This window comes from Carcharhinus amblyrhynchos, chromosome 1 (assembly GCF_965287045.1).
Source record: "Carcharhinus amblyrhynchos chromosome 1, sCarAmb.v2.hapA, whole genome shotgun sequence".
Classification (NCBI taxonomy): Eukaryota; Metazoa; Chordata; class Chondrichthyes; order Carcharhiniformes; family Carcharhinidae; genus Carcharhinus; species Carcharhinus amblyrhynchos.
The window spans coordinates 117,008,870-117,033,236 of NC_137324.1; the positions used below are offsets into that span (position 1 = coordinate 117,008,870).

The 24,367-nt window shown below is 42.3% G+C and overlaps 1 protein-coding gene across 7 annotated transcripts in view; it reads right to left on the reverse strand.

Annotated features, from left to right (window-relative positions):
• The window catches only part of ndst3 (N-deacetylase/N-sulfotransferase (heparan glucosaminyl) 3), a 765,674-nt gene that overhangs the window by 19,187 nt on the left and 722,120 nt on the right, over positions 1 to 24,367 (reverse strand). For all 7 annotated transcript variants that reach the window (XM_080191467.1, XM_080191474.1, XM_080191492.1 and 4 more), the window contains 5 exons: positions 19,277 to 19,459; positions 17,736 to 17,832; positions 12,588 to 12,711; positions 1,743 to 1,917; positions 1,470 to 1,640 (listed from right to left, as the gene is read on the reverse strand). In XM_080191467.1, coding sequence (XP_080047593.1) covers positions 1,470 to 1,640; positions 1,743 to 1,917; positions 12,588 to 12,711; positions 17,736 to 17,832; positions 19,277 to 19,459 — 750 coding nt within the window. The remainder of the gene's footprint in view (positions 1 to 1,469; positions 1,641 to 1,742; positions 1,918 to 12,587; positions 12,712 to 17,735; positions 17,833 to 19,276; positions 19,460 to 24,367) is intronic.

A 24,367-nucleotide genomic window follows, 5' to 3' on the forward strand; every position in this document is an offset into this window, starting at 1 on the left:
GGGCTACAATAAATAATGGGGGAGGGGGGAATTGGAGAGTTGGAGATGCAATACAGCACCTCCTACTTGCAGAGGAAGTTTCTTCAAATATTTATTTGTTAAGGCCTTTTTGAGGTGTTTTGTCCTTGTGCAATAGAGGCTGGAATTCTGTTCTGTTCATCACGAGCCAATTTGGTAGATAGGGTCACAAACAACTGGTAGGTCTCTTCTGTACACATATAAGGGATCTACCATCTAAAAAATGACTAGCCCTAATAGATCAGAGCCTTGGGGCCCAGAGCATTGCCAGCCTATTTTACATCCATAAGAAAAGAATAAGGAGGATCAATTTCTCCCGACATGTTTGTCAGAGTACATAACCAGAGCAAATTGCTTGCAAGAGTAAATGTTGCCTGACAGGACAGCGGAAATAACGGCCTTGATATTCACCCCAAACATGGATCAATGAGGGTCAGATGGGTCCAAAGAGTTAAACACCTAAAGTGTGTTCTCCACACTTTGTCAATCCACGCTCGCCTGCTATCTTTTGTTCTGGCAGATGTTAAGGCGTCCAAGTATCCCATATTGAGAGGTGGAATAACTAATATAGCAGACTACTCCTCTCAGGCCTCTAGGAACTCTTTGATCTCCTCCAGCCTTGATTGCCAATCCTCCCCAGCCTCCAGCCTTCCCAACGACCGATCTCCCTGACTAAAAAGATTACAAACTCTCCCTCTACCCATGTACAGCCTCAACCTCCCGTTCTGATGGTGTGATCATTTCCCCTCATGATTGCCAGGGAGTGCATTCAAGGCTCCTTGGTCGTGACTTCCTTCCTTCCCACCTGCAGGTCAGGCTGCTGGACAAGAACAAAACATTTATTAATGAGGTCTGGCTGCCTAGTTTGCCTAACTCTGCATTACAGGTAACACCAGTTGCTGTCTTTAGCCTCCTTACACCTTCTCCTAATTCTGTAATTACTGGAGCCATAGAATCTACAATATTGTAAAGAGGTGCCAGCTGCTATTCTGATTCTAGAAGATGTATTACATTAAGACTACATAGAAAAAGCTACAGCACATTCCTTACACAGATGAAGGCAGTGATATTGCAAGTTGTCAAGTGTCTGACTCTGAAGCAGAAAATCATATAGTTGGGTTCTAGGGCAACTGGTCACTAAACACCCTATTTCTCACCAGCTCTCAGATGGCTTACTAGCTAAAATGCCACCAAAGAGGCTAGGAACACAATGGGGACTGCGAAAAAAAAAATCAATCAGACATCTTTTAATCATGCTTAACACGAGCAGTGTGGATGGCCATCATAAGCACTTTTGTGAATTAACTGTATCGTCCTTCCAGACAGTGAGGAGGATATAGGATAGTGCAAAGGCATTGAAAAATGCAGCGTCAATTAAGACATTATTGAGAGAGAAATAACATATCACTTGTAATTAAAGCAGATGCTTCTTGCCTACTTAAAGTGCTCACCTGTCTAGTCGGGTAGTACGTTAGCCACCTTTCGATATGAGCTGCATACCAGCCAGGCACCAGACATCGATTGTGCAGGGCCCGAAGCTCAGGAACAGCCCGCCGACCTGCTGTGATCACCTCATAAAAACTATATCGAAGGGCAGCAGGATCTTCGTGAGCTCGCTGGTGCTGTGGGCATCAGAAAAGATGGAAAATTCAATAGTGATCTTGCATAAGTTAAAAGAGAGGGCGTTGAACATTGGCCTGAGGAAGCAGAATGGTCACGGTTACCTGGTACCAGGAGTAGGCCCGATCTGAAGGGTTGATGAGAATGGTGATTATTTTCACCTTTGGCAAGAGGGCTGCGGCTCGTTTTGGAGCGTCCTCGGAGTGGAAGTAGTTTGCACTTTTCTCAAACAAGAAGTCGGTGGTCACATTGGAAGGGATAGGAAAAAAATTCATATACCTACAAAATTAGAAGAGTAAATTTTCATTATTATGATTGCATTATCTAGAGATTGCAGTACTGCAAACTAGAACTATAACGCTTTGTCTCAGAATTGCTAGCACAATACGATCTTTAATCTCTCCTGTGTCCGTTGGCTGAACTGCCTGCCCTTCATCACATCCAGGGAATGTTGTTTAAAGGTAGGAAAGATTTGTATTTGTACAATGCTCTTGATAATCAGTGGACATCTCAAAGTGCTTTGCAGCCCATGGTACTTTTGAAGTGCAGTCACTGCTGTAATGCAGGAAATTCAATAGGCAGGGGGAGAATTAAAATAAGTATAAAAATGTCCATGTATCTTCCAGAAAGTTTTGAGTACAATATGATTCTTGAATGGACTGATGGTTCCTTACCTACTTGGAAAAACTAGACAAAAATATGCTGGTGGGGTTCTCTGGTCCTGCCAGCAGTGGTCCCCACCTGTGGGTTTCCCACATGCGTGGGGTGACATCAACGGGAATTCCCATTGACAGTGGTGCGACCAGAGAATCCTGCCATTAGCAAACAGTGTGCCACCTCCCACTGGCAAGAAGCATGCAGCTGGGAGGCTGGAGAATCTCACTCAGTTTCTGACAATTGGAAATCTGATTTCAAATAATGAAGAATTTATTGTAAATTTTTGGTGACTGTCAGTGAGGAGAGAGCTCACAGTATCCAGAGACTGAGCTCCATAGAGAAGGAAAGTGAAGATGTCATTCTAGTTAGGGAAGACATAATCATAGTTGTTTGCTCACTAAGTGATTATGAATGTTAATGTACACTTGAGAACAATGTAGTCCAAAATCTCTTTGACAACATAGGTATAGTAGTAGGGTCCATTAGCTGATAGAAAGAAAACTAAAATGGGACCCAGATTTGCTGGGCCCCCAATCCATACAGCCAGTCCCTGATGGCAGCTTGGAGTGAGTGGAAACTCTGTCCATCCCACCCATACCCTATTACATCAGAGGAGGTGAGTCACGGGAAGGAATGTTCCACACTACAAATGTCTTCAGCTCTGGAACTAATTTATCACTGGAGGTTAATATTCCTTCCGCACACATTGATTTAGATGGCCAGAATTCCTGGAAATTGGCAGGGTCTCATTTACGCACGTTACTCCAGCTGCAAATGAAAGTCCCTGACATCATTTTTGGCTCTACCCATGTAGCTATTCCCGGTTTCTCACCCCACCCACAAACCTTGGGCTGGGGCACAGCTATCTCCTCTGGTATGAAAAAGGATCCGTAGTTGCAGTCAGGGCAAGCTGACTGAAGTTCAATATTACTGCAGCTGCTAGTGTGTTTTGACACTTAAAGGCTGCCATAGTTGAAAAAAATACTTCCCCAATGGTAAATGCTCTGCTTTGTCTAACTCCCATACTCTTTATTCGAAGGCACAATGTATGTCAACTGCCCTGTTGGTTTGCCTGCCTTTCTGACTGATGAGCTGCCTGTAAGGAGCATGATCAGCACTGGCATCTATTCAATGCAAGTTAGGCCCATTCATGAAAATTGATCAGGCCCCCTGCTAACCTTATTGAACATTAGGATCCTGCTGATCTCATTGGTGTTACGTGTGAACAGTATTCAAGTCAATGCAATTGAAAATTGGGACAGTTGGAAAATGGGCTGACATTTCACAATTGACTGTTTCACACTTTGCCCAAAGTTAATCTTACCCCCAGTATAACTTTGAGTTTCAAGTTAGATTGAAAGGGTTGAATACCCCCACCGCAGGGGATACAGAAACTGGTTGAATTTCCATGGGTTTTCCCTCGCCAAGTATGGCAGAAGATCCATGAAAACTTCAGGGAAATGGGGTTGGTGGCATTCCCTGAGTTTTCCATGGATCTTTTGCCGAAGCTATGATAGATAATCAGGAGAGCCACAGCTGAATATTATTGGTGACCTTCTTAAAGAATATCTACTAAAATTAAGCTTTAGGAATAGACGGTCACCAAGTACTTTATTGAAACACCCATAAGAGCATAAGAATATGCTTAAAAGTACAGTCTATTCCACAAAACCTATTTCAATCTATTAAGGAAACATACTACAAAGTTTTTTTTTGATGACCCCAACATTAATAAATGAAATGCCAGACTATCTTTTCATTCCACGTTTATGTCATTCAACCCTGGTCAAAGCTACCACTGCATTCCATGTACTATTTGATTATCTGTGCTGTTCTTATCCCTACAGCCATCAATTCTATTCTAACCACATATTTTTTCCATTTCGTTTCTGAGGAAGGATTACTTGACATAGGGCCAACTCATTTTGCTGCTAGTGCATTCCACTATGCTGAAAGGATTTCTTTTACTCACAATACCGCGTCTTATTTGAGGCTTATTAATTTTGTATGAGTCCTTTAGTTCTGAGGTCGCAGTCAAAGTTAAATGGCTTGTATAAATCTTCACCATTTATGCTCCTCATCATTTTTGCTACAATTCCTTCCTGTTAATTATCCCCAGTGAAAATAAGTTTAATCAGTATCTCTGAAAAATTTTGACTTTTGAGTCTGGTATCACCTTTGTTGCTTTCCTCTGAACCGTTACAAATGCAGCAATATTATTGTGAAGATTCAGGGGCTGGATTTTCAAAGCAGGATCAGGAACCTGTAACCCAGATAATGTGCAAGCCAAAACCCTGCAACGCAACAGCATCACTCATGCAATGCTATTCTAAAATGTAAATGTTCTAACTGGGCCAAGGCAAGCTCAGTGCCGAATTAGTGGCACTGAGCATCTCCAGAAAGTAGGAGGAGTTACTTGCAGAGTGTGAACAGTAAACAAAGATGACACCATAATGGAGCCTGCCATGGCCTTGCTGAAGAGAAGAGGTAGCATCTCAAAGTGTCAGCCGCATACACGTTCATGAGTGGCCACATGACAAAATGGAAGGTAACGTGTACAATCTGGCAGAAGATTCCACAAGGTTCGATACTTTCCACTGTACAAAATAAACTTTCACCTCTCCCTGCTTTGAACACAAGAACTATGTAGTAACATGCCCCAGACTGTGCAGGTTGTTGCGTCCACATTTGAAAACTGCATTCCCACCCTCCCCAACCCATTAACAAATTCCTCGATGATCTTAATGGGCCTTTAATTGGGGGTGAGAGGGTGCCCACTCAAACCCTCCCTTTATAAATCAGAGTCCATTGAAGAATAGAATTCCTGCAGTGCAGGAGGCCATTTGGCCCCTCAAGTCTGCACCGACTCTCTGATAGAGCATTTTATCCATCCCCGTAACGTATTGACCCCATTAATTCCCCTAACCTACACATCTTGGGACTGTGGGAGGAAACTAAAGCACCTAGAGGAAACGCACACAGGCACGGGGAGAATGTGCAAACTTCACACAGTCATCTAAGGCTGGAATCAAACTCTGGTCTCTTGTGCTATGAGGCAACAGTGCCATCGTGCTCCCCATCAGAATGCAAACATGCCCTTTGGCAATGTGCTCCATAAATCCAGCCTCCATCCATTCTCAAACCCACTATCAATTGAAAATTCACTTTAAGTTTTCAAAACGGCACACAAAATTCTAAATGCAAGAATGACATTGAGTTGCTTTCATTACATTTTAAGGAAATTGAGTTGATTTTGTCTCTGCAAGTTCTGTGGCAAACACCAATACTTAAAAATTACACAACAGAATCATATTTCATCACTGCTGCCACCCCACCTCCCCCCTCCACCCACACACACACACACTTTCTTTTGCTCGTCTCAGGCCCATGGCAATCAACAAGTAATCACCTCCTCGACTTAACAGAGATGACGCAGGTGTGAATGTGACTACTACGCTTGAGAATGTTACAGAGCCTGAAATCCCAGCTGAAGGTAACAGATCACAAAGTCCAATGATCTTCATCTCTGAGAGGTCAGAATTGGAAAGATGCCTCAGTGTCAACATTGGAATGGCTCATTTGAGAATTCAAAACAATCATTCAAGAAACAAAACAAGTTCCAAGAGTCTGTTTCATTCAATGCAAGATAATATTGACAAATTCAGTAGAGAATAGTTCATATACTTGCCAACAACCAATTGCGTTTACTGTTTTGTCCTCAAGCTCTTCTCAATATCAGCAACAGCACTGGCTAGTGATGACCTTAATGATTAGCAAAACCTCGCTAGAATTCAAAATCATGAGAATTCTGAGGATCAGAGAAAAGCTTTGTTTACATATCTGACAAGGCAATGTGGTCTAATCTTCAATTCACATCAAGAAGGAACAGGGAAAAAGGGGGCAAGAGGTATGTATTTTGAACATGATTATGTATCAGGATGGCAAGGTTGCACAGTGGTTAGCACTGTTGTTTCACAATGCCAGGGACCTGGGTTCGATTCCCAGCTTAGGTCATTGAGTGTGTAGAGTTTGCAGATTCTCCCCGGACTATGTGGGTTTCCTCTGGGTGCTCTGGTTTCCTCCCAGAATTCAAAGATGTGCGGGTTAAGTGGATTAGCCATGCTAAATTGCCCTGTAGTGTTAGAGGGACTAGCTCGGGTAAATGCATACGGTTATGGGGTAGGGCCTGGGTGGGATTGTGGTCACTGCAATCTTGATGGGCCAAATGGCCTCCTTCTGCACTGTAGTATTCTATGGTTCTATTTTATGATTTTATGTACACATGGATTAATTATCAGGAGGCAATGAAAAATTTTGATTGCTACATAAGGGAGCTTTTTTGGCTTGATAGAACTCACTGCTAAGCTTGGTCTATTTCTTTCCAGTCACATAAAACATTATAGAAGCAATGGATCTGTGAGGCCTTCATACTTGTCTGAAACAATGGCAGAATTCTCCCTAAAAATAACGAAGTGCTGCTGCAAGCAGGGAAGCTGGAATTTTAGTGCTGACAGCGATTGTCAAGTGGCATTTAACCACTTTTAGTTTTTAAAATATGCACAGAGTGAAGCATGCCAGCTCACCCATCTTCACAGAAATCACAGTGCCATATTAAAAGGGCACCCCGATCTCAGAGACATGGAACATGCCCTTACCCTGTCCCCATGGAAACATCAACCCCCCCCCTCCCTTCCCACCCCCTGCTGTTAAGAGCATCAACCCCAGCCCATTATCACCGAAGGGCCATCTCCTTCCTACCCCTGAATGAACAAGTTCCACTTCCCCCACACACCATGCAGGCATAAGGCTGCCCCCCCCCCCAGTAACAGGCCCGACTCTTCAACCTCCCCCGCCCTCCCCCAACCCTCCACCCCATCAGAGTTACACACTGACATAAGGTCACCAAATACTCAGCCCCTCTCAGGCCATCCTTGAGACTCCACACTTTGACAGTGCCATCCTGGAGAGAAATAAGCACACATATTCCATGTGCTGGACATTCACTGAATCTTGTTGATCATGCTGCAGGTTATTGCTGCCTCGTCACAGTAAATCCTTTTGCTGTTGTAAACAAATACACTCATTCTTCTCTGCCTCGACAAAACACTGGACAGCACTCCAGTCATTCTTGGGTCCTGAGTCCACTGCACCAAAAGATCTCTCTGACACCAGGTGGGAAATGATATGGAGATGCCGGCGTTGGACAGGGTAAACACAGTAAGAAGTCTCACAACAAACAAGGTTAAAGTCCAACAGGTTTATTTGGTAGCAAACGCCACTAGCTTTCAGAGCGCAGCTCCTTCTTCAGGTAACTTACCTGACGAAGGAGCAGCGCTCTGAAAGCTAATGGCGTTTGCTTACCAGGTGGGAAACACATACGTAAAGTTTAAAGTTTATTTATTAGTGTCACAAGTAGGTTTACATTAACATTGCAATGAAGTTACTGTGGAAATCCTCTAGTAGGCTCATTCAGTCATAGCTGAGAGTTATGGTTCAATTATAAGAACATAAGAACATAAGAAATAGGAGCAGGAGTAGGCCATCCAGCCCTTCGAGCCTGCCCCGCCATTCAATAAGATCATGGCTGATCTGTCGCTGCTCAGTTCCACTTTCCCGCCCTCTCCCCATAACCCTTAATCCCCTCTCCTATCAAAAACCCATCAACCCGCGTCTTAAAAATATTTAGCGAGGCAGCCTCCACCACTTCAACGGGCAGAGAATTCCAGAGATTCACCACCCTTTGAGTGAAGAAGTTCCTCTTCAACTCTGTTCTAAACCGCCCTCCTTTTATCTTGAGGCTGTGCCCCCTAGTCCTACTGTCTTTTTTGAGCGGGAAGAGTCTTTCCACCTCTATCCTATCCATCCCATTCATCATCTTATACGTCTCAATGAGATCTCCTCTCATTCTTCTAAACTCTAACGAGTACAAGCCCAGTTTATTCAGCCTCTCCTCATAGCTCAACCCCCTCAACTCCGGTATCAGCCTAGTAAACCTCCTCTGCACTCCCTCCAAGGCCAAAATATCTTTGCGCAGGTGCAGCGCCCAAAACTGCACACAGTACTCCAGCTGCGGCCTAACCAATGACGATGAAAAAAGGTGCTACAAGGAGACAAACCGCCATTCTACAGGAGAAAGGGGAGAAATTTAGAGTTTGTGTTTACGTTAGAACTTTGGAATCATTTGTTAGATCGGTCCCACAAAACCAGCCAGTCTCTACAGGATCCAAAGTACATGCACAAAGATTTACAGGTCACTTTCTCACTTCTTGAAGGAAACCCAAGAAAGTTTTGATGAAATTGAACTCAAAGCAAAAGAAAACTTGCCTGATGCGGGTTGTCAAGATGTGATGAGTAGAGTCATGCAGAAGTCTGTGCTGGGGCCTTAACTTGTTACAACTTATGTCAATGATTTAGTTAAGGAAGGAAAAACATGGTGGCAATTTTTTTTTTGATTTGACTTATTGTTGTTGCATGTATTAGTATACAGTGAAATGTACTGTTTTTTGTGTGCTATACAGACAAAGAATACTGTACACAGAGAAGGAAAGGAGAGATTGCAGAATGTAGTGTTACAGTCATAGCTAGTGTGTAGAGAAAGGTCAACTTGAGACGAGTTAATTGGAAGGCTTAAAGAGTTAGAATAGAGTTTTAGAAGCATAGAACAGGAGTAAAATGTAGAAATAGAGATTATGCTGGGCACAGCTTGCAAGATGTTGCCACGCTCCAGAGCCATCTTGAATTTACAGGTGACACAAAGATAGGTAGAAAAGTATGTTGTGAAGAAGACATGAGGTTACAGGCTGATACAGATAGGTTGAGTGACTGGGCAAAAATCTGGGGGACGGAATACAATGTGGAAAAATATGAAGTTGTTCACTTTGACAGGAAGAATAAAAAAAGAATACAACTTAAATTCTGTGGTGGAAAAGGATCGAGGTGATCTAGTGCTTGAGTTATAACAGGTTATTATGCAGGTTCAGCAAGTAATCAATAAGGTTAATTGAATGCTATCTTCTATTACTAGAAGAATTGAACATAGTAAGGGTGTTACGTTTCAGTTATACAGGACATCAGTGAAACCACAACTTGAATAGTGTGTGCAGTTTATGTCTCATTATTTAAAGAAGGATGTAAATGAGTTGGACATGGTTCAGAGGAAATAGACCAGGTTGATGCATGGAATGAGCATGTTGTCTTATGAGGAGAGTTTAGACATACTGGGTTTGCTTCCTCTGGAGTTTAGAAGAGTGATGGGTGACTTGATTGCAATATATAAGATCTCAAACAGTCTTGACCAGTTGTATAGGAAAGGATACTTCCTCTTGCGGGTGAACCAGAACTAGGGAGCACTATTTGAAAATTAGGGGTTGTCCTTTTAAGAGAGAGGAGGAGAATTTTTTTTCTTTGTGGGCTGTGCAACTTTGGAACTCTGTTTCAGAAGATGATGGAAATGAGGTCACTGAATATTCTGAATTATTGAAAGTGGAGGTAGATTGATTCCCTTGCCTAACAAGAATCGAAGGTTACTCGGGGTAGATGGGGAATGTGGAATGTGAGACATAAACAAGTCAGTCATGATCTTATCGAATGGCCTATTTCTTGCAGGCTCAAGGGGCTGAATGGCCTAAATTAACTCTCATTGCATATGTAGGCCTCAAGTGTGTGAATAAAAGGAGAAAAATGAAAAAAAAAAGTCAATGATGGTAATGCATCAAATGATGTTGAAATGTTTTCATCAAGAGACAAGCGTTGAATTAAACTAGGGCGAATTAGGGCGGCATGGTGGCACTGCTGCCTCACAGCGCCAGGAGTCCGGATTCAATTCCGGCCTCTGATCTGTGTGAAGTTTGCACATTCTCCTGTGTTTGTTTGGGTTTCCTCCGAGCACTCAGGTTTCCTCCCACACTCCAAAGATATGTAGGTTAGATAGATAGGCCATGCTAAATTGTCCTTTTGTGTTAAAAATGTGTAGGTTGGGGGATTAATGGAATAAATAATGTGGGATTTTGGGGATAGGGTGCAGGTTGAGATTGTTGTCAGTACAGGCACGATGGGCTGAATGGTCTCCTTTATTCCTATGAAGGATGCACTTGAAACTAACTTGAAGAAAAGAGGAAATAACATGCAAAAATGTTTCAAATAATTTTTCATTTTTGGTTCATTTAGATGCCCCAGAAAAATAGCTGTGTGATGATGCAAAGCTTCTGATGAAAAGTTATCCTGACAACGTTGGTGATAACCTCGCTGGAGAAATAAAACATTTTCAGGCTTATTGCAAGGAAAATTATCCAGATAAAGGGACTTTATGCCACCAGGATCCATATCAAGTCATCATCTAAGGTAAAATTCAGTTAGCTTTCCATAATGTTGAAGCAATATTGCAGCTCCTTTTGATCTGATGGTAACAAACTGCTGAGGGGAAAGGTCATTCTTACAGCTGAAAAATATCAAGAACGAGCTGTGGACAACAACGCTGCGAGCAATCTGCACTCAGCATAATGTATCTGCTGATTTTAACTTTTAGAATATGGAACGGAAGAATGTGCCTAATACTCATAATAAATCGGTAAGCACAACTTTGATCACAGGCCTTATTACATCAAGCACGGTGATGGAGCTGGCTAAATTGAGGCCTCCCAGTCATGGTCAATAATGGCCAGAATCGAACTGAGTGAAGTGGGGTGTTATGGCAGCAGTGGCCCAGCTGATCATTTTAGGAATTGAAGACACTCCAATCAGTTAAGATCTCAAAAGGCAATTATGGTCTGTGGATTCAACTTTGCAGGTTGAAAGGAGCCCATTGTGTGAGGCAGAAAGAATTGAACACCTCATGTTAGGTATTCAGAATGTGTCTGGTTTCTTTATCAGTGTTGATGATGTGGTTAGGCAACTAAGCTCGTTTCAAGACAATACTGCTCCGTTACTGCCGAATAAAAGAAGTGAACATTGAACCATAGCCTGGGGTAATTTTAGAGAGAACTTAAAAATATTTGAAAGAGTGGGCATTTGAGAGTGATTCACTTTTCCGATCAGCTTGATGGACTGCGGCTTGGTTTAGTTGGCAGGAGCCTTGTCTCAAGTGAGGAGGTCATGGGTTCAAGTTCCATTTCAGGAATTTGAGAATATAATCTTGGATATATAACCGGATGGGACCGTGGTGAGCAAAACTGCCTCACAGTGTCAAGGACCTGGGTTCGATTCCCAGCTTGGATCACTGTCTGTGTGGAGTTTGCACGTTCTCCCTGTGTCTGTGTGGGTTTCCTCCCGGTGCTCCGGTTTCCTCCCACAAGCCAAAGATTTGCGGGTTAGATAGATTGGCCATGCTAAATTGCCGCTAAGTGTTAGGTGGACTAGCTAGGGTAAATGCATGGGGCTATGGGGTTAGGGCCTGGGTGGGATTGTGGTCAGTGCAGACTCGATGGGCTGAATGGCTTCCTTATAATTCTATAATTCTACAGTGTGGTACTGATGGAGTATGACGCTAGAAGAGGTACCTTCTTTTGGATGAGATGATAACAGAAGGCTCATCTGTCCTCTCAGATAGATGTATTGTAAAAGATCCCATAATATTACTCAAAGAAGAACAGGGGAGTTCTCTCTGATGTGCTGACCAATTTTGGCTTCAGCCAAAATTGCGAAAAGACATGTGATTTGGTCATTATCGCATTGCTGTTGATGAATTTGCAAAGCACAATTTGGCTATTGTGTTCCCTACATTATAGCAATGACCACACTTTAAAAATAACATAAAAGTGATTGCAGGGTGCTTTGGGATATTCTAAGAATGTGAACAACACTATATAAATGCACAAGCTTGATTTATCTTTCTTTCTATTTCTGTATTTCCCAACGCTTCATACGTGTGACAATGTCACTTTTAAATTGGCTGCTAACTTGCACCACACTCCACAGGTTGATTGGTTTGCTAATTTACAGAATCGTCCTGGTCACATTCAAAAACTGACCTGGCATAATCACAGACAGACATTGTTGACTTACTGGGCCATGTCATTACATATTAACACGTCAAAACATTTATTTTGCTGCCTAGCTGTTTAGTTACATTCCAGAACTGCATAATCTTATAGTTGCACGTTAACGTGCCTTTGCAAATTAATTTGAAAATCTCAGGGATTCACAGAAAATTTCCATCATCGCTGAGACCCAACATAGAATTCAGACTTTCAAAACAAACAATTAACTTCTCTGCATAATACGAACACAGGGCTCCTAATTTTAATAAAGATCTTCTTGTATACAAAATATACATTTTGTTTGATCTCTTATCTTACCAATCAATTCCCTTGTGATAGGCATTCCCATTGAAGAACTGCACTTCTTCAAAGGTCTTTGGGTTGGGGAAATTACTGGTGATAGCTGGATGCATAATTAGGAACAAGTACAAAGCCGTGGTGCCTGAGAACAGAAAATATTAGAAAACTTATTGATGTGCTTGTGCAGAAATTGCTGCCCTTCTATCCGTGGCACTTTATCAGTGGAGCTTCTTCCTGCAAGCAATTTTTTTTTGAAAGAACTGCAAAAACACTGTTCTGTGAAATAATAGATTACTTAATTAGGACACAGTAATTACAGAATATTAGCATAATTCAATTTTCACCATTATTACCGTGTACATGGTAGAATGGCATAAAACAATTTGCAGTGACAAATTAAAATACAAAATTATTTACCATTTCGGGCAGATATGGACTGCTAATGTAGTCAACATATTTAAGTCAATGGCTATTAATGGATATTTGCACTTGAATAGAAATTGATAATTTAAAACAAAAATTTACAGCCATTATGTTTGATGCTACTAACTAAATAATCTTAGCTATGTCCTACTGCTTTCTACTCTTCTTTGTTCCTTTAAAGATTGTGCTTAGTTAGTCTTTCTACCAAATCTAATACTTCTACATTTTTGACAGCCTTCTATTGTAATTAAAAGCTTCCCATATATCACGCCACGCAAAACAATTACAAATGATTTGCAGTGTGCTTCTGAGAAATGAATAAAAATATTGTTTGAAAAGAACTTATTCTCTAAATAGAAATAGAATGCATTTTTTTGGGAATTGTCTAACATCATCCAAACTACAGAAAAAATTTCAGTGAAATGCTTTATATGATTAATGAAAAATAAACACAAAACCTTCATGCAAGATGGGTTATTCATTGTCACAGGTCCATCTCAAAAGGCCAACTGTCTTATCAAATGTGAGGGGCAATATTAACTTAGCCTACTTAGTGGGAAATTGACAAGATCGGATCAAACGATTTTGCTTTCCATTTCAGAAAATAATCAATCATCTGTATCAGCTGGGTGCTCCATGGGCATCTACAGGCATATCCTGGGTGATTTGATTTATTACTGTCACATGTATTGGGATACCATGAGAAGTATTGTTTCATGTGCACTGTATAGACAAAGCATACCATTCATAGAGAAACGAGACAGTGCAGAATGTAATATTACAGTTATAGCTAAGGTGTAGACAAAGATCAATTTAATGCAAGCTAGGGCCATTTAAAATTCTGATGGCAGCAGGGAAGAAGCTGTCCTTGTGTCGATTGGTACGTGACTTCAGACTTCTGTGTTTTCTTCCCAATGGAAGAAGTGGAAGAGAGAATGCCCGGGGTGTGTGGGGTCCTTAATTACGCTGGCTGCTATTCCGAGGTGGCGGGGAGTGTAGACAGAGTCAATGGATGGGAGGCTGGTTTGTGTGATGGATTGGGCTACATTCACAACCTTTTGTAGTTCTTTGTAGTCTTGGACAGAGCAAGAGACATACCAAGCTCTGATACAATCAGAAGGAATGCTTTCTACAGTGCATCTGTAAAAATTGGTGGGAGTCGCAGCTGACATGCCAAATTTCCTTAGTCGTCTGAGAAAATAGAGGCGTTGGTAGTGATTGGAAAAGGCAAGACTTGTTAGCTGCATGTGGAAAATGCTGATGGAAACTATTAAATATTGTGTGTTTTTTGTGGGAATCAATCCTCTTAAAAAGAGGAATGATTTCATTATGAGAGCCCATAATGCTAACAGTGTGACAGTGAAATCCAGTTAATTTAGCTCATCCAATATTGCCTTAGGGTATTTCTAATAACACTGAATTCAATTTGTTATCGAGAACTGATTCAATCCCTTCCTGAAATTTATTGAGGTTTCTTGTTCTACTGCTTGATTGGCAGTCTGCTCTGGGATGTTCCTGATTAGAGCCATGGCGGCCAATACACTTCCTGCATCAGCTGAAACCTCATAACTTTGCCAGAATTGAAATTACTTGGGATAGGAGCAGAATTCACTGCTGCCTCACTGCTCCAAATTGCTTCATGGTGCTCAGTCCTCAATAGGTCAGACAGAACGTCTGCCCCACACAACAGGCCAGCAAGGTGGCAGAGAGGTTAGCACTACTGCCTAATAGCGCCAAGGACCTGGCTTGGGTCACTGTCTGCATGTTCTCCCTGTGCAATGGGGGTGGGTTTCCTCCCACAGTCCAAAGGATGTGCTTGTTAGGTGGACTGAATTTGCTAAATTCTCCTTCAGTGTCCCTGAACAGGCGTTGGAGTGTGGTGACTTGGGGATTTTCACAGTAACTTCATTGCAGTGTTAATATATGCCTACTTGTGACACTAATAAACAAACTTCAAACTCTAAAAATTTTAAACTTTATAAACTTTAACTCCTACCAGTCAGAGTTCCATACTATGGCCTCCAGCACTGAGACATGGCAGAGGAGTTCGGATATTGTGATGCGCTGGGATTAGGAGGGCGTGGCGATTGGGGGTAACCCAGAAGCCTTGGTTTTAACGCATGTGTCCTTTGTCAGTTGACAGGTTTCCTACCCAGAGGTCAGCCTGGTCAACAGGTTTGGCCTCCAAGATGTGGCACACACTCCACAGGAGGTCACAGGATAACATCAAACCCTGACTCATGAGTGTGGGCTCTGATCATAATAGGAGCCCGAACTCTGATCACAGAGGGTGGATAGATGCCAGATTCCTTGATGGGGACAGCTTTGATCTCTGGCCTAGGGTGGGGATGGGGCTGGGTCTGATCTTGGGAGGGGTACCATGGTGGATGGGAGGGAGTAAAAGGAGGTGGGATCTAGCCCACAAGATGGAGCATCCCTGATTATGGAACAGCGTTAGGAGGATTGCTGTGCCTGAGAGTTATGGTGATGATGATGAAGCTTGGGGGTGGGTAGGCATGAGGGGCAGGTACCCCTGTTTCCTCTTGCCCACATGCTATACAGTGAAGGCATTTACCTTCTCCCTGAAGCTGTGCTCACTTCACTGCAGCAGCTGGAATTTCAAAAGGCAAACCCGTAAGGTCACTGTTAAACCCATATAACAGGGAGATTCAAGACTTCCAACCTTACTAACATATTGAAAATGCAAAACTGCATCCTGGGAGTAGATTGGCTACCCTCCCTGGTCCTACCTCAGTAAAATATGGAATTCAGTAAGTTGGATCCAGCTTCCTCACATGCACCTGTTTATCCACTTTACCCATCACTCACACACAATCTATCCTCTCCCTCATGTTAAAATTTCCCCCAGCATTTCCAAATCCTGTTTGAATTCTTGCCTTAACTTACCTCTGCACTTTAACAGCCATATTCTGCCCTAAGGAAATATTGGACTTTATCATTTCACAAAGCAAAGTACTTCAAATGAAGAGTGAGTTTTCTGAAGCTACATAACCCATGCCTAGACTGAATATCTGGGATTTTGATATGGACATCCACAGGCTCAGAAGGAATTCCCACTTGTCCATCGGGGTTGACTGATCTCTGTCTCTGAATTCTCAATAAGCAGAAATCCAGGGGCACAGATTTGTAAACTCGACTAAATTGCTCTAACTCATGCTATCTTCAGATAAAGCTCATGGGACAAATTTCTGTGGAGTTTTTCACACTCATCCTTCTTAACTTTGATATGACAACTGCAGAAATTCCCTCCAAAAATGGCACAGAGTTTTTGCCTTTTTCTCCAGGGTTTCCAAATTTCTTTGCCAGTTATGATAGACAACTGAGCAACCCATTCATCCATATGTGGCATGGTAGCTCAGTGGTTAGCACTGCTGCTTCACAGTGCCAGGGACCTGGGTTCGATTCCAGCCTTGGGTCAATGTCTGTGTGGAATCTGCATGTTCTCTCCATGTCTGCACGCATTTCCTCTGGTTTCCTCCCACAGTCCCAAAGATGTGCGGGTTAGATGAATTGGCCATGGTAAATTGTACCTTATTGTCAGGGGAGCTAGCAGGGTAAATATGTGGGGCTATGGGGAGAGGGCCTGGATGGGGTTGTGGTTGGTGCAGACTTGATGGGCTGAATGGCCTCCTTCTACACTGTATGTATTCTATGATTCTGTTCTATGAATAATATATCAAAAATAAAAGGTAAATTTCACTTCAAGTAGTCAATACAATAAAGATACATCTTATACAACTGCAAGCATTTGTGTCACTCCCCACACCAGTGTGGCATTGCGTTGACACACAGTTCCACAATTTGCTCTTCTTTATTCTTGGTTGGCCCAAGGGTTAGTTCCTGTGCTTTACTGTTTTTTGTTCTTTCATCCTTCATTCATGCCAGGTAGCTCAGGAGACCTCCTACAACAGTTTTCACCTTTGAGTGTGATAGGTATGATTATCCTCAGCAAGACAAACCTCTGTGAATCCTCCCTCGCTTGGGTCTGATAGTTCTGATGACGTGCATTCCAGAATTCCTTTTCAACTGATCATTCAATAACACGCCAGTCATGATTTAGCCATCTCTGGGAAAATAGCTGCCAACTCCTTAGAATCCCCAAGACATTCACACAGATTCCTTATGGTTTTAGACCTTTTTAGACAGCTCGCACAGCACTGTGTGAGACAGCAGCTGTCTCCTTTTCTGCCAAACAGAAAATCTGATCAGTGATTTATTTCTTCTCACAAGAATTGTTGGTGTTTCTATTTCCATCTCTGTCTGCTTTCTCTTTGTGCTTTGTGCTGATCCTTTCACCCTCCAATTTCTCTGCTTGAAGTTCTCCTTTGAATCTGCCAGTCCGATTTCTTTTTTCCTGTTGGTACTGCTTCCAGGTCAATGGTCAATAGGTCACATTGACAAGTATTTCTTATTATGCAGCGAAAGTACCCTTTACAATTGATGCAACTCATAAAAAGCCATTTTAACCATTTTCAAAAACAACTGAAGATTCCACAGACCTTTAAACAAATTACAAATTTTTCTTACTGTACATATTCCATGTCAAAGGTTACCACATCATAAAGTAAATTAATGCGGAGCTACATGAGAGTTGATATCACCTGAAAATATACTATTAGAATGTGCTTGATAGAACAGTTTGTATGAATAACTGTTTTCCATGTAACCCATTTAGACAGTATGGGAGAACCAAATCATTCGTACCTTGTGATTAAAACTCACCTGTTTTTTGAGGTCCAATAACCAGGAATTTTGGTAAACGATCACAGGTTTTCTCTTTAGACCAGATGTCCTTATGTCGTTTATCATCACATGGATTCTGCCAGAAAAGGTGGAAATTGGACACTGTATTAAAATGGCAGAGTTCCTCAGAGTTTAATGCAGCGTGAACGCTCATTGTTCTGAAAGGAATAGACACTGAACCCTATAATTAGGGTGAGCCACTATAATGGGGGAAATGGCCTGACTGTGATTTCATAATTACATGGGAATTAACTTGTGCCTTCATTTGGAATGACATTTCTTGCTGAAATCGCAACCATGTCCAATAACTAGATAAAATATTCCAAGCTTTGTCCAGTAGTAGTGGGGTTGGTCTGAATCTAAAATCCAAACAACGGTGTGGCAGAAAGGAGATGTTCTACACACCACCGTGGATTGCTTCCAGTATACCTACCTACTAGTCACTGTTCCCAGGAAGAGAAAGATATGACCACGAGAACGAAATGCTTTTTTAAAAAATTAATTTATGGGATATGAGTGTCGCTGGCTCGGCCAGCATTTATTGCCCATCCCTAACTGTCCTCTATTTCAGAGGGAATTTGAGAGTCAACCACATTTCTGTAGACCTGGAGTCACATATATGCCAGGTCAGATAAGGACGGCAGATTTCCTTCCCTGAAGGGACAATTGACAATGGGTTTATGGTCAGTATTAGACATTTTAATCCCAGATTTTTATTCAATTCAAACTTCACCATCTGCCACGGTAGGATTCATACCCGGGTCCTCAGACCCTGACTTGGGTCTCGGGGTTACTAGTCCAGTGACAATACCATTTGACCGCTGCCTCCCCTTGAGATAGTTTGATCTGTTCATGCTCTACATAAATAGATGTTTAAATTTGCCATGGACATTGAGACTCACATGCCTGTCCCACCCTTCCTCTGAATCACAAGCTTCATGGTTCTTGAACAGAATATTGAAGCCACTATAAATCGAATACCCATTTTCTGACAGTCATCACATCAACAACAAACCAGCTAAAGTTTTCACAGTACGATTGGATCCATATAGGAGGGATATGGCAAAAACACTTGACCAATTAAGCTTCCAGTTCTAAAATGGCCCGATTGCCAATGCCAAATAACATCTGAATTTTCCCCTTAGGCTGACTTGGAATAAGAATTTAGCTTTAGCACTCATTCCTGCCATGCTGGCATTGCGACAATCTGTTTAACAATGCAAGTGGTCTTCAATAATCATACATGTTGTGAATTAAAGGCAAAGATTCAGAAAAAATATATAATAAGAGTGGCAGATAGGTTTTGGTGATCAGTTTGATGGCAACCATGTTCTTGGTTGTTAAAATCAGCCTACTTATCAAAACCAGGTAGAGTTATCAACAACATAATGGGAACCCTGGAAGTGCAGTCAATTCAAAGGAGATTAGTACACTAAGTAGGGGTGGGTGGCAGGGAATGGTTGTGGGTCTGTTATCTGCAGACTTCGCTGCGCTTGTTTTAAAAAGGACTTGATGCACACCTGCCAGAGCGGGTCCTTTTGTTCTGGAAAAAGCTCAAAGTATTTGTGTGCCAACTGCACAGGGGGCATTGTTTGCAGCTTCAGGTTGGTCCAGCAGTGCACAAAATTAGCCAGGTTCACAAACGTGTAGAGGCCCAGTCGATCATTCCCATAGTTGGATAAATGTGTCATGAAGATGCTGATCTGAAAGAAAGAGAGAAACAGGTCACACTCAGGGAGGTCCTCAATTAAAGAGATTTAGTTAAATAATGTCTTAAGTAAGGAGGCGTCATTTATAATAGAGTTATTGTCAGGTTAACTTTTTCTTTCCACCCTCCTGTGGATCATGTGATTTTAGATCTAACATTTCTCACCTCATTGCTGGCCGGGTGGGACAGAAAAATTGTCAGGCAGGCAAAAACTCCAGTGGAGCAAAATGGGAATTTTGGGGCCAGAAAATCCTGGCCACTGATTCATTTTGGATGAATGATTTGGGATAACAAATCTCTGTTGTTATGAAATCTACACTTACCTTGTTGGATAGCAGGAGGTCGGAACTTCAAGGCCAGAATTTTACTGCAGATTCTGGGGTAGGCAAGGCTCACAGAATGGCATCCTCTGTTGGCCTCAGGCAGGATCTTATGAGCTTTGTGTGGGCAAGGCGGTAAAATTCTGGCACAAGTCTCGACAAAGTTCAAAGTTTCTACACACGCGCAGACAAGGTAAGGCTGCACATACACAGTTTTGCATTTTTAAGTTCCTTGGATCCAATGCACCTATGCGCAAAGAGAATGGCATGAAAACCTGGGTCAGGTGACCTGAAGCTGAGCACCATTCAACAGAACAGTCCGAGACAGGGTACAAGGAGAGGTCCTAAGAGGAGAGTCCTAGACTTGAGACAGGGAGCGAAAAAAGGTCTCTCCCTAAGTTAAAAAGTTGTAAGGAGCTCAGGAAAAGCCCTGAAGATCCAGGAGGATTGATGACAGATTGCCTTCCTTAAAGAACATTCGTAAACCGGATGAGTTTTTACGACAATCAGCAATGCTTTCATGGTCATCAGTGACTTTTAATTCCAGGCTTTTTATTGAATTAAAATTTGACCATTTGCCATAGTGGGATTTGAACCTGGGCCCCCAGATCTTGCTCTGAGTCTCCAGATTACTAGCCCAGTGACAAACACTCTGTGCAACTGCCTACCCTAACATGCTGCAGATTGTTGGAATGATCATATCACTTTGGAGCAGGAGCATTTTACTACGTGCAGCCAAGGAACTAAAGTCGTGCTTGTGAGTTGGTGCCCGAGTGAATATTCAGGAATCCAGGGGAATGGAATCTCGGGAAATAAGACGGGAAGGTGGCGCGCTGTTGATGTCATCTGAGTTGGAATGACCTGAGAGAATTCTAAAGTTAGATCTTCAAAGGTGAAGACTGGAATTTTTAGTGACAGAGATGCAACTTCAGTGAGATTGGATGACTCACAGTATTAATGATGTCTGGATCAGTGTTGAGAAATCCATGAACTCTGCTTGGTCGCATTTGCTATTTATTATGCAATGTGGTGAGTTCGACCACAGTTTGCCTGTTAATTCACATGTACCTCATATTAATCCTGAACAGCAGAGTACCATCCAGACGAAAGACAGTTAGAGAATGGGTATCATTGGAGCAGTGGAAAGGGAGGAGATAGGAAGGGTTAGGGACAAGTGCAAGAGGGCAGGTTGAGTTTCAAGGATTTACTAATGATCTCCAGTCATCAACTGTCCCATTCAGTCAAACAGCCTTTTGTATCACATTTCCAATATTTTTATTACTAATAAACAAAAGTGCTGAACAAAAATAAAAATAATCTCTTCTCCAAGTTTACTTGCAGCAGTCTCGCAGAAATTAGAGTTAATCCTGGAAGATTAACAATTCTAGGACCAACGTTTGCCTAAGTGGTTGCTTGCAGGGGGTAATTTTGACTCAGTGGTAGAGGGAGATGGGAAGGATCCTGTAAAAGCAGCAGCAATGGGGTTCTGAAATATCCCATAATACACAACTGGGAGTTTCCTGGAATCAGAAGTTCTTCTCCAGAGAGCAGCCAATTTAAATTTCCTGCCTCATTGCACCCCCATGAATGATGGGCACTTACATTATGTGTTGCAAATTATGACTAATGTTTAGGCACTGGATGCCAGAGCAACAATTTGTACTTGAAAATGCCTTTAATGTAATAAATTTCCCAAGGTGCTACACAGAAGCCATTATAAAATGAAATGTGGTTCCAAGCCGCATAAGGAGACATTGGGGAAGAAGACTGAAAGCTTAGCTTTTAAGAAATGTCTTATTTGTATATTTTATATCTTGGATCAGATGACGCACCTGCTCTGTGTGTGCAGGAACTTTCTCTACAAGAATTTTATAATTTAAAATGTCAACTTCATGTTTTAAGCCCTGGCTTCCAGCTCTTTTTACAGCTATGTTTACTTTTATCTGAGTCCACACCCTGGCTTCAGCAATCAAGGACAGTGAGCACCAGTAGTAAACAGATTCACATATTCAAACAAGGAAGAATCGAACCATACAGTGCTGAAGGAGAAAGGCAAGGTAAAGGCGCAGAGTTTGCAGAGAGAATTCCACAATTTAGGGCCTATGCAGCAGAAGGCAGGGCCACTAATACTGGAGCAATTATGATCAGAAAGAGGCCAGAATTAGGATAGTACAAGTCATTCAGAGGGTTGAGTAGGAGAAGAATATCATAGGAGAGAGATAGGGAGGGGAAGGCCATGGAGGGATTTGAATTCAAGGATGAGAATTTAACAAACAAGACATTGTTTAATCTACAGCCAGTGAGGGTCAGCTGCACTAACATTAAACAAGATTATTTCCTGCCTTTTCCAGTGAACTCAGCAGCTATATAAAATGATGGTCGTTCTTGGAGGGGTGGGGTGTGGGTAATAATGGAATGTTCAGGAGAGCTCCTGAAATCAGGAAGCAAAAGGAGAGATATTCAAACTGAAGAATGGAAGTTTGGGGGTTTGGGGGCACGGTGAGGGTGGGGCTTTGGGGCAGGGTGGGGATGGGAGCAATTGACTGTGGTGGAGTAGAGATGGAACCTGGGGAATGACAGCTCTTGGGGGTGTGGGGAGTGGAGACTGGGCTCAGTCTCATCTTTTTACTGACTCACGGGGGGCCTCCAGGTTCTTGGGACATTTCATAAAACAGCATTTTTTAAAAAAATGACATTAGTGTGGATTAAAACAGTTCAACAGGTGAAAATAGCCCACACAATCACTAAAAAATAAATCTCTCCTTAAAGTCATTAGCTGCAGACAGCATTTCTGCTATTATTAACAGCAGTGATCAAAAGCAGGAACCCAGCTTATTCTCTACAGCTATAAATCCAGTGGTGCTAAAGTTAATTATAGCATCTCCATTGTAGTTGTGGCTGTGATCAGGCCAGGGTTCAAACCCAGGGCCTTTCTATTGTGTGCAGTTCATTGCCATTGCAAATTGTGCATTTGTCTACCAGACCATCGCAAAGAGCGTAGATTATACCATAACACAGAAAATGTTGGAAATACTCAGCAGGTCAGGCAGCATCTGTGGAAAGAGAATTAGTTAAAGTTTCCGGGGGACTTCAAATAGTGGTGGTATTTTGGGTGATGTTAAACTGATAAGATATGAATCCTAACCCCGAGCCACCAAGACAGTTTGGCAATTTAAATGTTATGATGAGGCTGCATGTCTCATATGCACCTGCTATTTTAAATTTAATCCTGGCTTGCTAAGTTTTTTTAGCAATGGTTAAAAAGATGAGGCTATTGGACCCAGGAGGTAAATGCCTCTCCTCCTACCTGCTGCATACAGTTAATCTGCTTCATCAGATAAATTCTACCCGCACCGCCACAACTGGAAATGCCCCCTGATCTTTCCAATCTCCCACTCCCATCCCCAACTTCCAATTTTCCCCGACCCTTTAGATCTCCTGTGTAAGGCTCCCAAACTTCCTCTGACTCCCGACCTCCAGATTTTCTTCTGGCTTCTGTTTACCCCCATCACCCCCCTTGCCCCAGCCTCTCTGACCCATCTCTTCCCCCTTTCTGTTCCACAGCTTTGGTACCTCATGGTCTAATAGCCAGCTGGCCTCCTTTCAATCTGGCTGGATGTGGCCAGAAAGCAGAGATAAAACTGCGCAGCAGATTTTATTAAATTCAGCAGAACCTGCAGGAAACCTGTTGTCCCGGCCTCAAAGCAGCCCTGAGCTCTACTGCTCACTCTACACCTCCTGGTTCGTGTCCAGCACTTTAGCTCTGTTTGTTTCTTTGTAGATGGCACCTGGGCATTTCCAGCATGTTCTTGTTTGGTTTTGGATTTCCAGCACCAACAGCACTTAACCTTAGTATAAATAAGGGTTAACGCTTAATGTACAGCAAGGGGTTTGTAACGGCAAACTATCCAAGCCAAAACAATTGGATATCAAGATACAGCTCCAAAAAATCATTAACTTCAATTTAATAAACACCTGTAAGCTATAAAGAAAAACAAGCTTCTCTGCTCACTTTACTGCTGTGCCGAGGCAAGCAGCAATTTTAACTAATCTCAAAATATTCCGTCTGCGACTTGGGATATTCTGGCTGCGACTCGGGATATTCTGACTGTGACTCGGGATATTCTGACTGTGACTCGGGATATTCTGACTGTGACTTGGGATATTCTGACTGTGACTTGGGATATTCCGTCTGCAACTCGGGATATTCCACCCGCGTCTCAGGATATTCCGCCTGCGTCTCGGGATATTCCGCCTGCGTCTCGGGATATTCCGCCTGCGTCTCGGGATATTCCGCCTGCGTCTCGGGATATTCTGTCTGCATTTCGGAATTTTCTCTCTGCGTCTTGAAACATAATGTCTGTATCTCAGAGTAACCTGTCTGTATTGCAGGATGCGTGGTCTGTGCAAGCTCATCAAAATGTTTAGACATTACTAATCTCAGTTTAAACAAATAATAACACCTTTGTGTATTTAGGGTCAAAGCCAAGGCAGACTGAAAGCATGCTCGCATTTTTGTTTATCAGTCTGGTCACAGCTATTGCCTTTTATCCAATTAGAGTGCAAAATAACGTCAATCATCA